The following is an 18,291-nucleotide window of genomic DNA, read 5'->3' on the forward strand; positions in this document are numbered from 1 at the left end:
TGAGCTTTTCAGCTCTAGCTCTCCAGCCTAGCAAATTGCAGAGCTGACATTTACATGTTCCCCACTTCAACATTCTTCTAGAAACAAGAGAAACATTCAGAGCAATATGCAGTAAAAATCTCATTAAAATAACCCAAAAAGTTATGAGAAGCAATAATTTTGGGGCAGTTTTCTCCATCAGAACATTTGAGCTAGGGTATCAAGAGATGTGGTGATGCAGGACACTGTTTCAATGAAGTAGTAAAGATAAAATCAGTAAGTCTTCACACTAGGATCTCCAAGAGTTACAGGTTGCTACAATTTTACAGTACAATAGAAAATATTACCATGCAATATTTAATCACTCTGTAAAAATGGTTCTAAAATCATTTAACAGAAAATGCACCTGCAGAGTGGCTGAATAATCACCTTGAAATGATTCATAGTACTTCAGCAAAGCTGAAAAAAGGATTCAGTCACAAATATTCAGTGAAGAATATTGGTGTTCAGATCTATACATCAAAAACTATGGTAAGTTGCAGGTGAATATGAAAATACTGATTTAGTTTTAGAAAATGTTAAAGATGTGTCTCAAACCAACTGTAAGATACCCAATCTGTGAGCCCTTCAGTTGCTTACAGAAGCCAGATGCAGACCAGAGGAAGGCTGACACATTTGGAAAGCTCAGGAATTCCTCTTTCCTTAGCCCACGTGGAAGACAACCCAAAATCTGACAAGGGATAAGATCAGACATTGGCTGAGTTTTCCCAGTTGAGAATTCTACTCCCCAGTGAAAAAAGCTGTACTCAAACTGAAGACAGATCACCTACTTTTCATTCACAGCCATTCAAACTCAGTCTCAGACATACAACCACAAGTATCCTACAGAACACACTTCACCAAAAAAATTATTATTAGCAAAAAATTTTATTGTACTTTTTTTTACAAAGCCTTAACTCCAACGCAACAACCTGAAAGGCTTTGCTTTCTAAAGACCATTTCCATTCAATTTCTTAGAAGTCTTTAAACCAACAATTTTAATCTGTAAAACCCCTCGCCCTCCCACCCTCAAATGAAAACCAAGACTGGCACTCTCTCAGGTTGGTGTCTGTACTCAGTGTGTGGTCTCTTCCATAATTCTGAACTCCTGAGGAACTCTCATATAAATAAAAGGTGTTCAGCAACCAAAATTATGTTATCAGCTCATTGTAAATTACTTGACATTTTTTCTTTTTTTTTAAGACAGTCATCACTGATTTTGAAATAGTACCCAATACTTCTGGGCAAGGACTTTAAGGTGACTAACATTTTTGATTACTTGATTTACTCCATGGCAGCAAAGGTCTTCTTCATCCTGAAGCACAACTGGAAAATGCTTCAGGACAGCTCCTATTTGCACACAGCTGGTTTAACGTGATATGCAGGTTTCATACTTCATAGCAAAAATAGGACTAGAAAAATGTAAAAACCAATCAAACCACAGCTATACAATTGTACTGAAACAGTACCAAGAGCAACTCCAGCATTAAATATTTTTGCAATTTGGCCAAGTTTTGTCCCAAAAAACAGAACTAATCCTTACTGCCGGCCTGCTTTTCCATTTTCTGTTGTTTCCATTCTGAAAGGCAAGACAACAATTGGTAAGGTTTGTTACTGGAAGAACAACCAACAGTTTAAAAAAAAAATCAGATTTAAATGCTTTCATAGATGTTTTTTACTTCACTAACTGTCCTATCTCTCCCTACCCCAACATGCACAAACTTATGTCCTCTTAATACTTATTTAAGCAGCAATCAGTACATAAATGAAAGGTTTCTGCACAGATACATTTCAGCTGTGAAAAAACGTCAAAAAACACAAAATATTTTGTAATTCGAGAATATCCATGTGACTTGAGAATCCATTTTGAAAACTTAAGCTTTGGCCATTTTTTCCAAGGACTTAATTTTTACCCCTCTTACACTGATTGCTGTCTACCATCATCTGATTTCCTTTAGGGGAGGCTGGTTTGGTTTTCCAGTATTTTTTGTAGAACATGGACTACTGTCAACTTCATTATTGCACAGCCTAAGATTCAACCACTTTATTCCAACAATATTTCTGTATCAGCCATTCTTTTGGAAGCTAAGGCAAGCAGAAAATCTCAGCTACTGTTTAACTCCCTGAAATCTAATAAGACTTTTGCTGCAGGGACAACCCCTGAGGCTCAGGGAAGCCCAGCTCTCAGCAGTCAGTCTTGCTCAGCACAGGTGCAAACAGAAAATCAAACACTGCTTTGGTTCCACCTCAACGCTGAGAAGCAAAGGAATGTACGTAGATATTTTAATCATCAAAGGAGTATCTAATGCCGTAAACTCCACACTGACTGCTACCAAGATATGGGTAGGGATGCATTTCCTGATACAAACCCATTTTCTTCTTTCAGATGTTGATACAGCTCAGCTTTATTGTTGACAGAGTTCAACCGACCAATAAATTCCTGATGCTTCCTAGAGTTGGCAGTATTAATTCTGTTGCTCCATAAAGACAGCAAGGACATTGGCCCTAAAATTTTAAATAAAAAGAGTCTAAGTGATGAAAACTTTGAATTAACAGTACGTCATTATAACATCTTAAAGGAATTACAGACTATGGCAATACAACATGTTAAAACAACTAATATTAAACAAACTTACAGTAGGAGCTAAATAAATAGAAAATATGTGAAGTGATAATGGCAGAGGAGTTGCTGCATGTGAGATAAACTCTGCTTCAAGAGCAGAATCTCACCATCAGCTCCGTCACTAATAGAAAATAATTCAAACCAAGGAAGTCAGTGAGAACTGTCCATTCTGACAACTGCACTACTTAGGCAAGTTGATTATTTATTAGCAGGAGACAGTGATTTCTGATACCTGCCCTCAAACAGCATTTCTCACATACAGTAGGTCAAACAGCACCAGCAGGAACTTGGCCATTCCCTATCAAAGCAAAAGTCAATCAGCAGACCCACACAGTGTCTTGGTTTCTCCCTTTTTTCACAGATGTAGTGAGGTTAACATGTTTTCCAAGAATTTCTCAACATTTAGCATTTAACATGATCTTCACTGACTTACCTTTAACTCCAAAATGATTCACCTCATTACTTTAGAAAACACAAGACTGATGCAACAACATCTACCTTTAAGATAAATAATCTGTTGCAATTGTTCTGGTTTACCTTTTGCCTTTTCAACTGTGGGCATTTCGTCCATACTAATGAGAGGCTTTTTGTTGGGGGGCTCAGGAGAATCAGGGGAGTCCTTGATAACTTCAGCTTCTGCCAGTTCTTCTTTCTCCCGATCCAAAAGACCTTTTAACCTTTTTCAGAGGGAAGGAAAAGGGTGAGGAAAAATACGCTTGAGCAAAACATAATTCTTGATAGCTTTCTGTACTCCTCAAAATAATATAGGATCCATACCATAAGAAAATTTCTTTCGACCCCTTGGGAATTCTAACTAAATAATCCTCTGCATAAAGCATTACATGTAGGAAAGGTTCTTAATATACAGTTTCACTTTAGTTGTTGAGACAATTATGTCTGAATTTCAAAGGAAAAACCAAATTAAAATAAATACATGGAGAAATATGATACAATTTCCTATTATATTTTCTAGGTGAATTCAGGCCCATTCACACCAAATCACTTTTATCTCTGTCCCCATTTCTGTTCCACATGTGAAAGCAAAGTTGTAGGAATGATAATTCACAGGAAAGCATGGAATGTCATCAGCATGGTGACAACAGGGTAGATGAAAAGGCCCTCCCATCCTAAATGATTCCAGCATGCACAGAACACATGCAAATTAAACTTATTAGCACAAGTTTTTTGGATCTCTGTAGAAAGTAGTTTCCAAGAAGGAATACAGAACAGTCTGACAGGTCCTTGCCACTTAAGACAAGCTACAATAACAACATGAATTACAGACATGAGGTAAATGGACATTAATCCTGATACTCAGCTGAAGAGAAGCGCCAAATCAAGCTGGGTTGTTGAAATCAACCTCAGCACTGCACTATCTACAGCTTAAAACAACTGCTTGTCCCACATTTTTATCCATGCTTTAGATTTCCATAAGGCAGTTTAAAATCTAATAGGTGGTGTGGGTATGACAGAATCCAACAGCAGGAACTCCTCAAGCTAAAACACCCAGCTAAATGGTCAGCAGCTAAGAACAAGTTATGCTATAGTTTGATTTCACTTTAGAAAATGTACCTCTCTGATTCCTGCCATGGCTTATCTGATTCATAGTCTTTGCCCAACTTCTCTGACTTGTCCTCTTTGTCTTCTCTCTTTCTGCCTCGTTTCTTGCGCTCCTCCTCCTCTGGGGGTTTGCTCCTGCAGGCCATGAGACACTCGAGGACTCGCTGGTGTTTGTCAGAGTTGTTGATGTGTGCTCGGACCAGGGTCTCCAGCTCGTTCCACATAATTCGGTACTGCTCATCCCTAAGGGCCAAAAAAACACCACATCAAGGATCACCACTGAACTACTGACTGAATCAATGCACACCTTAAGAAACAAAACAGAACCCCCAAGCCAAAAATAACTCCAAAGAGATTATCTATCCTCCTGTACTAGAGGTTTCTCCACCTGGGATTACTCCGTGCTTGAAACCACGTTAACATTCCCCAGTTCATGCCCAGAGTAAAGTTTAAATTGAAATGGATTATGTCCATTGAAATTATAATGTCCCACAAGATCTCACTGCCAAAAGGCATTTGTGAAACCTCTCAGGTGCCTGCTAACAATGCAATGTCAGAGGGTCACTCATGTACTGACATGCAAATTAATTATTACATTTTTTGGGTTTAAAACAATAAGATAGAATTGCACCACACTACTGTCAATAACTCCCCGTCAGGTAGGCAAATCAGGAGCTGAATTTCTTTTCAATCAATTCTTAGAAATACAAGGAATACATCCCAGTGATTGAGGGATCAGAATATTCCAGGCTTATTTTAAAGAAGTAGCCCAAATTTTAAATAACTGTTCTATAAGGTTTCTAATATATCCCAATTTTAATGCACCATTCATTTGTAATATACTTAAGTTTTCCTTTTGATTAATTTCAAATTATTCCACTTTATCTGTTTGTAGCAATTATAAATTTGCATCGGTTTTTTACCTTTGCTGATAACTATCTTTGATTTCATTTTTCTTAACATATTTAAATTATTAGATAATAAAACTGCAGAGTTTTTTTCCGTAACATACAGCAGTATCAGTACTGTTATTGCCTCTAAATGATACAGGTGAGGCACTGATAGCATTTGGGATGTGCAATACAGTGTTTAATTCACTATGTATTACTTTTAGCTATAGTTTAAAAATTTGGTATGAAAACATTGTCAACAGAGTATTTCTGAAAATAGTCAAGAATCAACAGAGATGTGCATGTAACCTTTTCGGCCCCTTTCCTCTGGTACCAACTGTTGAAATTGGCAGTGGATCATTCTTCCTCTCCATGTCTACCAAATTGTATATTGTTTTTTGACAATTCAGTACATCCTCATCAGTCATTGTTTCCTTTACAATCACACTGGCTAATGGCACTACCTGCAAGACAAAACAGAAATGAACAACAAGAAAATGTGTGTGTGTGTCACAGGAGAGCAACAGGGAGAAAAAAAATTAAAGGCAATGAAACAACACACAACAAAACCCACCCTCTTATCCTCAGTTTAGCACTAGCTTAAAGTATAAGCAGATGCTTTCTTTATCCAGCAGTACTGGAGTTGTCAGGTTCAAATCACTTTATTTAAATAGCATTCCAATAATCTACTGCATTAAATACCCAGTTAGTTCAGGAAAAATAAAGCTGAAAATAAACTGATTATACAGCAAGGGATTTATCATCTCATAGAGTTGACATTTAATCAAGTGACAAGGGGAAACAATCTAGGAACAGAACAAAAATGTACAGAGCCCTGGTTACTTACAGCTTGCATATTGAAGATGGTGGTCTGAGAAATAATCATAGGCCAGTAACGAGTATGTTTCTCTAACTGATCTTTTGCACGTTCCAATGGAATTTCAAGACTTCCATCCATCTTATATCTGGGCTCTAGAAAAGGAGTTAATCGGTTTTCCCTCATAAATTCACCAAAATCCTAATGATAACCAAACAAGATACAATTAGGCATTTCTCTAACAAAGTAACTTTCAGTGAAGGGGCTAAACAGCTTAGCCTTGCTTATTACTTTGTACCATCCCACTGCCACATCTGACCCTACCAACCACAGCCCTGTCTCTAGCTCTCAGGCAAGGGGAAACACAAAACAGGGGCACAGAAATATGGAGTAAAAAACAATGTATGCATTTTGACAAGGAGGACTTCCAGATTTGCAAGATATTTAATGTATGGGAAGTTATATGTTTCCAGAAGGAACTTTTGCTTATTTACAAAAGAAATGAAGGATGTGTTGAAAAAAACACAGGATAAATAAAAGGCATGTCAGCTGATTGTCTGATATCAAGGTTCAAAGTTGTCAACTTCATCTTTCTATTTATTATACAAACCACTCATGTGCAATCTACCCTTTGACAATAAGCACAATATAGTCCTATGTGTATCCAACCCACAGAAGAAACTTGCCAAGAAAAATGTTTTTCTAGAACTAGAACAAACTTTAAACACTGCTAGCGCATTAAGGAGGCATTCCTTGACACACAAAGTATTTCATGAAGCAGGCATAACAATCAACAAATGTAGTATTTTCTACCAAATATCTATCAAGGTATATATTACAAAGGAAGTTTGACCATGCAATCCACTCCAACATTTCCTTCCCACATCTACTGCCCTGGATCTGTTGTCATGTGAGAGAAGCAGCAGTGTAGGACAGAAAGACCCTTACTGTGATCCTGTAGTCAGTGACCCTCCCACCACAGCCTTCGCTGATTGAGGGGGGATCTTCCAGAATTGAGCGGGAGCTGCTCAACACATGCAAGAAAATCTCTCCCCCGTGGCTGCTGAGCATGTGGCTGATGACTTTTGAGCCGGACTTGCGTGGCTGTTCCAACAGCACCGAGCGACCTGGTGGAAGGGAGATCATTTTCATTCATTCATTCTTTCATTCACTGATTCCTGTGTGCTGCAATTTTAAATTTCGAGCTGCATAAATACATGTTTGTGCTCGGCCAAGAACAATCTGAACCCACCAAGGTGGTGTTTTCACACAGCTGAAAAAGGAACTGCCATCTCCTCGTTTCTTGACACAGAACAGGGTTTGTGCTCCTTAAAATTTTACAAAGTAACACCAAGAGGCCTCTCCTAGACCAACCAATCTTTTTTCCTTTGGAAAAAATAAATATTCATAAGGCATTCAAACGGCCCTGCTGCAGAAACACTCGTTAAAAGCAACTATCAATAAGTAACAAGATTACCTCCCGAGTATTACAAGCATCAGCTGATACAACTTGCTAATGGTTAAAACGGATACCGTTCTTCAGAGAGAAATAAAACTCCCTTTGTCTTATTTTCAGTAAAATACACCAATCATTAAAGGGTGCATTCTCCAAATAAGTTTATTAATAGCAGGAGGCAAAAAATCAGAAGAGTGAGCTTATCGGAAATATGCTATTAATTTTGGTTCCAACCATTTTGATTAATCAAAGGTCATTTTCACTACACAATCTCTAGAGAAAAATACAGCAAGATATAGTGTTTAATAAAACCTCTGCATGTTTAGACAATCAAATGACTTCACTGAAGGAAACATTCCATTAAAAGGATGTTTGTAATGACATTTTGTTTGCAAACATACAAACCTCCATTTCAATTCTTGTTCCTTCTTTACATTTTTCCTCCCATTTTTAAGTTTCAAAACACATTTGCCTTTGAGGAGATTTAACAACTTTCTTCTCTTATTTAGAGGACATGTTAAAATAAACACAGTATTTTTACAGTACATATACATTACTGCTATACAAATCAAAATGTGCTACATGCTCCATTTATACAATTAAAAATTAAAATATTGAATAATTAGCCAAGGACACAAATTTACCATTGAGAAGAAAGTTTGTAAGGCATGAAGAAGGTCTGCTATTTACATCTACTGGTGAAATTCTGTATGCTCCAGTGCAATAGTGCAGTTCTGAAAAATAAAGGAGTAGAAAAGTGGAGTGTAATTCCAGAGGCAGAAAAAAATATACACAAAATAAAAGAATGTAAGAGGAGGCGGCTAATCCACAATGAGCAGAACTAAAAAGTTTAGAAGCCTCTTAATGTGAAAGTCCTTTTACCATCTCCTCACTGAGAGGATTCCCAAGAATCCACAGCTCTGAGAATCTCATAGATTCCCAAGCTTTGTTTCCAGCAGAAACCTCAATTCTTTTATCTCCTGAATTACTTCACTGACCAGTCAGTCTGCTCTTATTTCTCTTACCTTTACTTTTGGCCTGCTGGCTCATCGAGTCATAATAAATTGCTAATAATTAATAGGGTGCATGAGCTGCATGGCCACACAAACTCCTATGTTATCTCAGACCTGCCCTTTCTCTCCTGTACTCACATTTGTACAAGTTACCAACCAGGTCTGGAAGATTCCATGTCACCTACCCACACTGTTGGTTCGAGGAGTGCACCATTTCAGTGTCACAGTTTCTTTAAATGCGCCTTCCCTGCTATTGCCACCCACGTGGTTATCACCTGCGGAGAAAGGCAGAAAGAGGGGGGATCAACCAGAGCTTTAGCACAGCAAAACAACTCTAAACTTTTAAGGTACAAAATGTAACATGAACATACACACAATGTAATCTAAATTTAAAACTCAGATACCTAACTTTTTGATTTGACAGTTAGAACTAAACATATGTGGAACTTTCTATCTGTTAACAGGCAATTTTTTCCTGCTAAAATGCTCAGGACTTTAAGAAAATATCTTTTTTCCAGAATTTTCCACACAGAAATCTCAAATGTCAGAGCTGGCTGTTGCTTGTACATATCATATTCCCAACGTCAATTAAATCAATGTAAAGTACATTTGACAAGTTTAGTTTTTTGAGGAAAGAAGTATTTGGTCTCATCATCCAGTCTCTTTGCTATGTCAGATTCAGCCTGAATTCTCTCAATGTGTTCTACTGACCACAGATGCTTTATTATTAAAATATTATTAAAAATATTATTAAAATATTAACATACAAGAAACACTTTATTATTAAAATTAACTGCAACAATTTTAGAAATTATCTCTCAGAATACCTAAAGACCAAACTTATTTAACCTGAAAACTCCTTGGCAACATTTCAGATAAGTAAGACCACTGGAACTGAATTCCTGCTTTCCTAGCATCAGAGGTATTACAGCTGAAATCCATATTTAGAAACAAATGAAAGAACCCAAAATTCACAGGACTTAAGAAGACACTTTTTCCTCTCAAAGTCCTGATGGGAAAAATGTGAAGAGGAAATGTAGTCAGAGTCTGCTTTTGTGTTTTCCTAGGAGACCTAATCCCTTGACCCAACAGGTTTTATGAAACTGCTTCTGAGTCCTGGCAATAAATCTTTAAGATTTCAACATCATAACACCAGTTCAGGTGAGGCTGAGGTCATTACTGTGACACCCTATGCTCTTCAATCTTTCATCATCCACTCCCCTAAAATTTGGAGCACAGCACTTGCAGATGACAAAGGAATTACCTCCTCGTCTTCACAGTAATGGGAAAAAAGCACAAACTCCCCAAAATGGCTGCTTATGGATCATATGACATTTAATTCAACCAATACAGAAGCTGTAAGCTGATTTTTAACAGAGTTTTACATCAGGAAGTTTCCTCAACAAAATAGTTCTGAAAAAAGCTAAGTGTTGTGCTTTTTTAACTTCAGTTGAGCTATTAAAAATTCAACTCAGAAGAATATTAGGTAGCAATTCCAAATTTACAAAAAAAAAAAAGATAGTAGGTATTTCAAATACAACAAAAAAGCTCAACAGCCAAACAAGTCTTGTTTTTTCCAAAGCAATTATCATCATAAACAGGCCTGTGGGATGTAAGTGATGCCAATTATTATTACTTAACGAAGTTCAATTGTGCAAGGCAAAACTTTGAGGGACTTCATTTTGTAAAATCTCCCTGCATATCTGGTCTCACCTACCTTTTATACGTCAGTAATAAACTGACATGCCCCATAAATTTCACAGCAAGATCCTGAACATAAGTGAATTTGGCCTGCTTCCTCAATGCTGTATTAAAATGTGTCAATAATGAGTAAAACTCCAATGCCCACATTAAAATGAAGTTTCCTGGATTGCAAGGAATAACTGAAATATTTGCTGCTTGAGTCTGAAATTTACGTGGATTTGAAGCTCCCAATCTTTCTTTGTGAATACTCCCAAAGAGGCTGATCAAAAGCCTCCTTCAGAGGGCCATTTCTACTTACCATTCTTTAAAAAATCCACGTGTGCCTCTTTGTGATGCAGCAGTTCCACATCATAGTTGGCTGATGTGTTAGCATGTTGTTCTTCCTTCAAAAGATAAAGGCAGAGATAAATAGAATTACTTTAGCTAGAGGCCACCGTTTTCATAAATGAATGATTCTGTATTTGTCTTTCAGTCCAGAAGAAAACAAAAAGTCTCCAAGTGCCTCAGACAACAACAGGATTGCAATGATGAGGAAACTTTGCTCTCTGAGCAGTTTAAAGATGCAGCCAACTGCTTTCCCTCTTTTTTTTTTTTTTTAAACCCTATTCTTCTTTATACAAGCCTCATGTCAAGAGTGCAGAGCATCACAGGTAAAAACTAGGCTTGACTACTTCACTAAATGAGTGAAGTTAAGGAAGCCTACAAAATGTTAACATAATCACCAGCAGTTACAACTTACTGAGCATCAACAAAGGCTCACTCTGCAGGGTAGAGTGACAATTACTTTTCAAAACCAAAAATCCAGAATCCAAACCAAAACCCACACTTTAAATGTATTATTTCTTAAGCTTATCATAAGAAGTGCACTTGCAGCTCTAAGTTTTTTACTAAAAAAGTGCATTTCTGTAAAGAGGACACTGCATCTTCAAACAGCTGCAGAGGATCAGCAAAAACAGAACAGTAACTCTGCTAATTTTTTCCAAGTTTAAAAAGAAAAACAATTAAAAAAAAGAAAAAAACCACAGAGAGCCCAACACAGTCTATTACTATAAGGACAAAGGCAGAAGGAAGAGGCACACCAGCAGCACACAGGTCAGAGAGTTACAAACAAGGTATTTGCAAACTGAAGTCACATTTATGCCATGACCCAAGTCAAACTCTCATAAAAACTGTGAAAATTATTTTGATATCATGTTTTAACTTATAAAATCCACACAATATTGCTAGTTTTCAAATATGCAATGATTGACTGTGTTACAACTAAATGAATTTTTTAAATCATGAAGATTACCTGCCCATGGCTCTTTTTCTGTTTGAATAGTGACACTTCTGTCTCAATTGTCTCTTGCTGTCTGATCACAAAATTACTGTCTCCTTAACACCTGACATTCTAAACTGCACTAACTTCCCTCCAAGTAGCAAAAAATTTTAAAAATATGGACATAACTTCCAACACAAGATGCTTAATTGTTTATCTTCCTTAACTAGGTATATCCTGTCCCCATTTCATGTTTATGGATTTTCAGAGTAGAAAACCCACTGGAAAACCCTTGGTAAAAAAGCAGCTTTGTTACAAACACCTTTATGTTGGGTGGGCATGATAATGAAACAGAGGAAAAAGAGACTCACTATGCCACTATAATGCACAAGGGTCAAGAATATCTAAACACAACTAGAAAAAGACAAAAGAATCACAGACAAATTGATCTGAGGTAAACAAGACTGTATTTATATAACGTAATACAAACAGAACTGAAATAACATTTGTATTGCTACATCAAAAATTGAGATTTGGCAATACAATATTTTGTTCTGTGATCCTTCTTTATTTTTTTCCCCTACTTCATTTTTACTAACCTGATCACAGACATTGAATGTGGGCTAATAAAAGAAAAAAAAAAAAAAAACAAAACAGAAAATATGATATGGAGAGAAAAACAATGTAAAAATTCAATTAAAATAAACATCAAAAGCTTTCAAACAAATTTAGAAGTGATGCAGCTAGTTAACACAGAATTGTAGACAGTATTACCTTCATAGGGATGTTAGTTATTGTGGTAGAAGCCAGATCAAAGTGTTGCTGTACTAAAAGATTCAGTTTTGTAGCCAGGTGCCTCCCTGCACGGACACTGTGCACTTCACTGGTTAGAACAGGAGAGAGCTGAAATAAATTGATACATGGAATTCATAGTTTAGGTTGTGATATCATTCAACAGTACAGTCTGTTCAACTCTCAGATAAGCATTTATACTCCTAAAACTACCACTCAAAAACCCACACCAGAGGAAACTATCAAGCAAGAAGCAAAAACTATTTTCATTCTGAATTTTGAGCTTATGCCAAGTGCTATGGATGCAGTTCTTAAAAGCAGTAAAAATAACTTAGAAGTGTGCTAAAAAAATTGAATCACTAATTGTTAATAGGAAAAATTAGTATCACAACATGGGGAATAAATCTTAACACTAGTTCTGGGCCTAGTTTTATATTCTTTTACCAGCTGAGTAACAGTAGCAAAGTAATTTCTACATGTCTACCTGTAAGTGCATCATACATACACAAGGCAAATAAACACAAGATAGAAGATGTATTTGATTTTTCCCTAGCCAACAAGAACACTGGGCTGGGGCTTAAAAACAAAACAAAATAAATTTTAAAAAAACACACTCAATAAAAACTACAACAACAATCCCCAAAAACCCCAAAACAAGAACCCCAAACAAAAACAACAAGAAAAAATACCAAGACCCAAACCCAGTGGCTGCCTTAAAGAGGGAAGTAGTCAATTCCTTATCTTCCATTCACAATTTTTAGCACAACTACAGCAGTTTTGTAAAAATGAATCACAGGAAGGTAGCCCCACACAGTCCTTTTTATATATTAAGTACCACACAGCACTACATGCTTTTCATGTTAAGTCATTTTTCTGGGGTCTTTTCTTACAGACAACACATTAATGCAGAGCAGACTGCTGAACAGCAGAATGTATTACAGATTTTTTTAGTGTACTTGGTTTCAAACAACCACCACATGTGCTTATGCTACTAAAGAACTGAGAATAATTTCCACTATTTTCAGTCTGACATGGTTCCTAATCCTGGGATAACTGTTTTCATTTTAAGCTACTCACCTCTTTTTTAGGACGATCAGAAACAAGGCTGTCTTCACCAACTGGGTACGTGTGGATTAACACCAGTTCACATTTCTGAATCTGCATTAGACTTAAAAATAAAATCATTTTGCTTAGTCTGCCACACTGTAGGCTATGTCCTTAAATTAAACTAATTCTGATATCTAGAACACAGAATGACAATATATATTAGCAACATGTTGTTTCTGAAAGTGTGCTGCGGAAACTAGGTTACAGATATGATTTTCAAAAGCACAGACTTCAAACAAAGTAAGTTATCAGAATAAAAATAAAAGCCTAACACTTCTTGCTCCTCAGATGTTATAGTGCTGTGCTTCTTTTTTGGACACGTCAATGGAGTTAAGTCCTTAACTGGTGCAATCTGTTCAGCTTTATCCAGCTGCATGTTGACACTACAGAGGATCTGAGTCTCTATGTGCAGGTATAAATGAGAGGATTCCAGGAACATAACTACCAAACAGCAGAGAGAGATGGGACATGTCATGGGATATATGCTGATATCCTAATGTGGCTGGAAGTTTGTAGTGATACAGACATTGCACCACATCTCTACCTACGGGAATGAGACATCCCTGTCTTTACAGTGGATTTAACACCTAATTCCTTGGGCAGGATCCTCTATACATCCATGAAACTGCAACTGCAGCAGGAAAAAATAGGAGATTGATGCTTCTGCTATTGAAGCAACTGAGGAGCAACCAGGAATAGGATCTCAACCTACAACAATTTTACAAGACAACACAGTGCTGTAGACAAACACTTCAGAGTTTAATTAGACAAAACATATGGTGGAAAAAGACTTATGAGAGCAGATGTACTCTGTATTTCAAGATTCCTTTATCTCAAGGGAAGTTCCAGGCAATACAGCAATTTAGAATCTAAAACTAGTTTCAAAGAAATTAGCTGTTTTAGTCAAAGGCAGATGTACATGAAAGCAACACAGTATTATCGAGAAAAACTGCTCCAGATGAATTAGAGACTAAAAACAAAATGTGAAACAAGGCAGAGTTATGTATCTCTGTTTATCTCTGTATCTCTGTTCTATTCTGGAGCAGATGTAGAAGGTAACAACCTAAAGAAATCCTGTCCTATGAAGGATGAAACCAGAAAGACAATGATCATATACCAGCTCTAAGCTAACAATATCATGATTTACCACCTTCTACTTCACATTCCTTCAAATAGTCCATCAGAGTTTTGTGACAGAAATACATCCATACTTCCTAGAGGATACAAGAAACTCTAAAAAGCATACTCACTGGTCAGAGGTAGCTGCAAGCTTGTTGTGCTCATGAATGGCCTCCTGAACACAATCCTCCAGCATCCGAACATGGCTGTCACTACAAAGAAATAGCAGATTTCTTTGAAGGCTGCACCACCAATCCTCCTGTTCAAAGCCCCTGAATATTCTTCTACTTAAAGCGGGAAATCTTTTGGCTTTTTACAGTCAGAACCCCATGAACAAAAACCTTTGTTAAGGTGAGAAGTGCTTAAGGATCCTCTAAGAAAGATCTGTGCAAAGAAGCTGCCTGCAGGCTGCGTGAGCCTGTGTAGAACCGGGGTGAAGGAGCACGGGTGCCGCACCTCTTGGCGTTGGTGATGCAGATGATCCTGCCCCTGTTGCCCACGCGCTCGGCGTTCTCCATCAGCGTGGTGCGGGCCTCGTGCTGGTACTCGGTGATCTTGCAGAGCGCCTCGACGGCGGCCACCAGCCCGTGCAGGATGCTGCAGCACTCGGGGTCTGCCCGCGGGTTCGGCGGCCCCACGGCCGCCAGCGCTGCCATCAGCTGGGCAAACACAGAGCTGTCAGAACAGCCACGGGCCTCCTGCCTCCCAAACCACCCCCAGGAGTCAGCCCTGACACCTTCCAAATCAACAGCAAATGGAACAACTAACGAGCATTTGGCCCTCAATTATCCTTTGCAATTCAATTTATTCATCGGGATAAATAGGCTCGTTTATGACAGAAAAATACCTGACCATAATAACAACTTATATCCAACACCCAAAAGATATGCTAATCTGGTCAGTTGCCTCCTGCTTTTATTTTCTGAGAATTTGGAAATGCACTTCTTCCTCAAAGTAAATTTTTCAGAGGATGAGCCCTTTTGGGATTAAACAACATGGCCATAAAGAGAATATTAACAATTAATGTATTTAGCACAAGTTATTTGCCTCTCATGCAAATATTTTAAAAAGAATTTAAACTCAAGAAGCAGCACCAAATTACCGAAAAAATATATAACTAATTTCTTCATCGTGTTTATTTTAAATATTTAAGTCTCTATCTAAACATACTGGATTCTTTTTAAATATTGTCTATAGAATAATCCAGGCTCCCAGGCAGCTATTTGAAATTCTGTTATACAATAATTTCAGTCTAGATCCACCAATATTGTAATTAACCAGTTATTTCCTATCAAACACAATGTTTATTTCACAATGAAGTCTGAACTAAATAACAAAAGAACAGTTACAAATCATACCTCCTGCAAGTTCTGATCTTCTTGAGTCCAAGAATTCAACACATGAGCCCCAGAATCACTCACAATGAAATTCACCTACAAGGATCAAAAAAACACATTAAGGTAACAGCCATTATATTGTTACTTCCCAAAATTTAAACAAACATGAATTGCACCCTTTTTTTCTGGTAATCTGGAGATAATGTGCAATGAGACAAGCCAAATTCAAACTAACAAACCCACAAAAATCACACACTCCTGCTATATTCAGTTTTCCCCTTAGTAATATAATTAACAACTTCCACTTATATTTGTACACCAGAAAAGCATTCTCTACACCAAGTAAGATTGTCAAAATATTAGTATTTTAAGAATTAGATTACATTTCCAGAACGATAGCCACAAAATAAAGTAAATTCTAGTGTTCTGATGTGTAAACTGCACATCATTCTCCAAAGTCTGTCACAGTATATCATGGGGTAGATATCTGCCAAGATTTAACAAACATCACTAAAAAAATATGGTTTTCTAAGCAAGGAGCTGTGTGTGCCAGGAAGCTCTCCTCCCACTTTTCCAAACTGTTAGCTCCAGGGCAATCCTACTCTCTTCTTAAAGCCCAGAATTCCTTCAATGCTGATACCAAAACTCTTACAGAGAGCTATCATGGGAGTTTAGCAACAAAATTCAACTTAAGACAATACCTCACTGAAGCTTTTGTAAAGTCAGTTGTTTGGGAGAGCACAATAATAAAGCTCTAAGTTGCCCTAAAGCACCTCTCCATGTTTTGCACCAGCTTGTAAAGTGACATTAAGACAATGAAAGATTCTAAAATTAAAGGACTATAAAGTATATAAACAACAAATACAAATTTTAAGTGATAAATTACAATTTGATACTTTATTCTAAAAACACAAAGACATTAAGAGACTTAAACCACAAAAACGTCCCTTATTGTACTAAGCATGATATACAGCATGGCTGACAGAACCTACCAGTTTCTTGAAAGGGAAAATATCATACATTATTCTACAGTACTCCATGGATGACTCCACTGAGCAGGTCCACAGGGATTTGGAGATGGGTGCCAGAGGAATGATGCCCTGGGTTCGGTTCTTCACTAACATATCGAATTCCACGTGCTGCCTGCATGATTCTGCCATGTAGGGGCAGTGATCCACAACGAAAACAGTTTTGTGAGACTCAGAAAATATTTTCATTTTCTTCCTGAAAGAAACAGACACAGAAAGCAGAAAGAATTTACACACGGTGAAAAAAATAAACAAAACACATCATAAGATGGCTGTGCAAATTACACATATATCCTAGAAATATGCAAGTTTTAGAGTCCATATTTAGTAGACTACATTTTTTGTCAGAAAAAACTATTTATTCTCAGAAGGAAAAATAGAGAAAAGTGGAATTATATTGCTGAAAAGGCAACAAAAAATGCCCAGTATTACTCTCCCCACTTCTCTATTTAAAACCAACTTTAAAGAAGAATACACAAACTGCTTCCTATTTAAAGCTTATTTCCTAGAATAAGTAACATGCAAAAGAAAATTATGAAACTTTGAAGACCTTTAAGTACCACAAATGGAATTTTAAGCCGATTTTCAGTCTTGGCTTTGGTAAACACATTTTTAAACAAACAGTTGCATCTGTACTTCAACATCTCACTGACAAATATACCAAGTGTGAAATTATAAAAATCACAGTGCAGGTAGGGCTGGAAGGAACCTCCAGAGATCATCGGGTCCAACCCCCTGCCAAGGCAGGGTGACCTAGAGCAGGTGATGCCTTCACGTGGATTTGGAATGTGTCCAGAGGGGGACTCCACTCCCTCTCCAGGCAGCTGCTCCTGGGCTCCGTCACCTTTTATGTACAGAAGTTCTTCCTCATGTTGAGGTGGAACTTCCTGTGTTTTCGTTTATGGCCACTGATCCTCCTCTCGCTGAGCGCTACCGAAAACGGCAATTTCTAGCGTAAAAACTTGTTTTTCTATGAACTTCTGCTCAATTACAGAATACATTAAAAAAAAAAAAAATAAAAGCAGTAAGAGCTCATTTTAAAAACCTCGAAGCTCAAAGCAACGAGGATCACGGCAGCCAGCCGGCGGCTTGTGGAGGGGAGGGAGCGGGGCCGGCTCGGGCGCCGTGCTCGGCTGCGCTGCCGGGGCTCCCCGCGGCGCCTTCGGCGTGAGCCCCGGGCGTGCCGCGGGGCCGAGCAGCGCCGCCGGGAAGCGCCGCCAGCGCTTCTCACCTGGGCCGGCTCCTCCTGTGCTGCAGCAGCCCCGGTCCCGCTCCTCGCCGCGCCCGGCCGCGGCCGCGGCCCCGCTCCGAGGAGGAGGAGGGACGAGGCCCGCGGGGCGCCCTAGACGGGGCCAGGCGCGGGCGCCTCCGGCCGGGCGCCCTCCATGTCCCCGCGGCGCTCTGCTCCCCGTCGTCGGGCGGCTCGGCGGGGAGCGCGGGGCCCGGGTCCGGCCTGCGCGCCCGGCGCCCGCGGGGGTGGGAGAGGCGGCCGGAGCCCCCCCCGCTCCGCCCACCCCTGAGCCCGCGGGGGCCCCGCGCGGCCACGGGCGCCGCCGGCACCGCGGCTCC

General features: G+C 38.6%; 1 protein-coding gene across 1 annotated transcript; it reads right to left on the reverse strand.

Moving 5' to 3' along the window:
• Positions 1-887: 887 nt before the first annotated feature.
• On the reverse strand, positions 888-18,090 carry INTS13 (integrator complex subunit 13). Its single transcript, XM_021538677.2, has 17 exons — positions 17,954-18,090; positions 16,687-16,918; positions 15,716-15,790; positions 14,814-15,016; positions 14,489-14,569; positions 13,209-13,299; positions 12,114-12,242; positions 10,380-10,464; positions 8,563-8,652; positions 8,009-8,098; positions 6,857-7,035; positions 5,939-6,109; positions 5,401-5,555; positions 4,214-4,444; positions 3,179-3,318; positions 2,388-2,523; positions 888-1,597 (listed from the first exon to the last, which is right to left on the reverse strand). Exons 2-17 carry the CDS (start codon positions 16,909-16,911, stop codon positions 1,558-1,560), a joined length of 2,121 nt encoding a protein of 706 aa, XP_021394352.1. The 5' UTR covers positions 16,912-16,918; positions 17,954-18,090; the 3' UTR covers positions 888-1,557.
• Positions 18,091-18,291: the final 201 nt, after the last annotated feature.

The sequence above is a fragment of the Lonchura striata genome, chromosome 5 (assembly GCF_046129695.1).
Source record: "Lonchura striata isolate bLonStr1 chromosome 5, bLonStr1.mat, whole genome shotgun sequence".
In the NCBI taxonomy this organism is placed as follows: domain Eukaryota; kingdom Metazoa; phylum Chordata; class Aves; order Passeriformes; family Estrildidae; genus Lonchura; species Lonchura striata.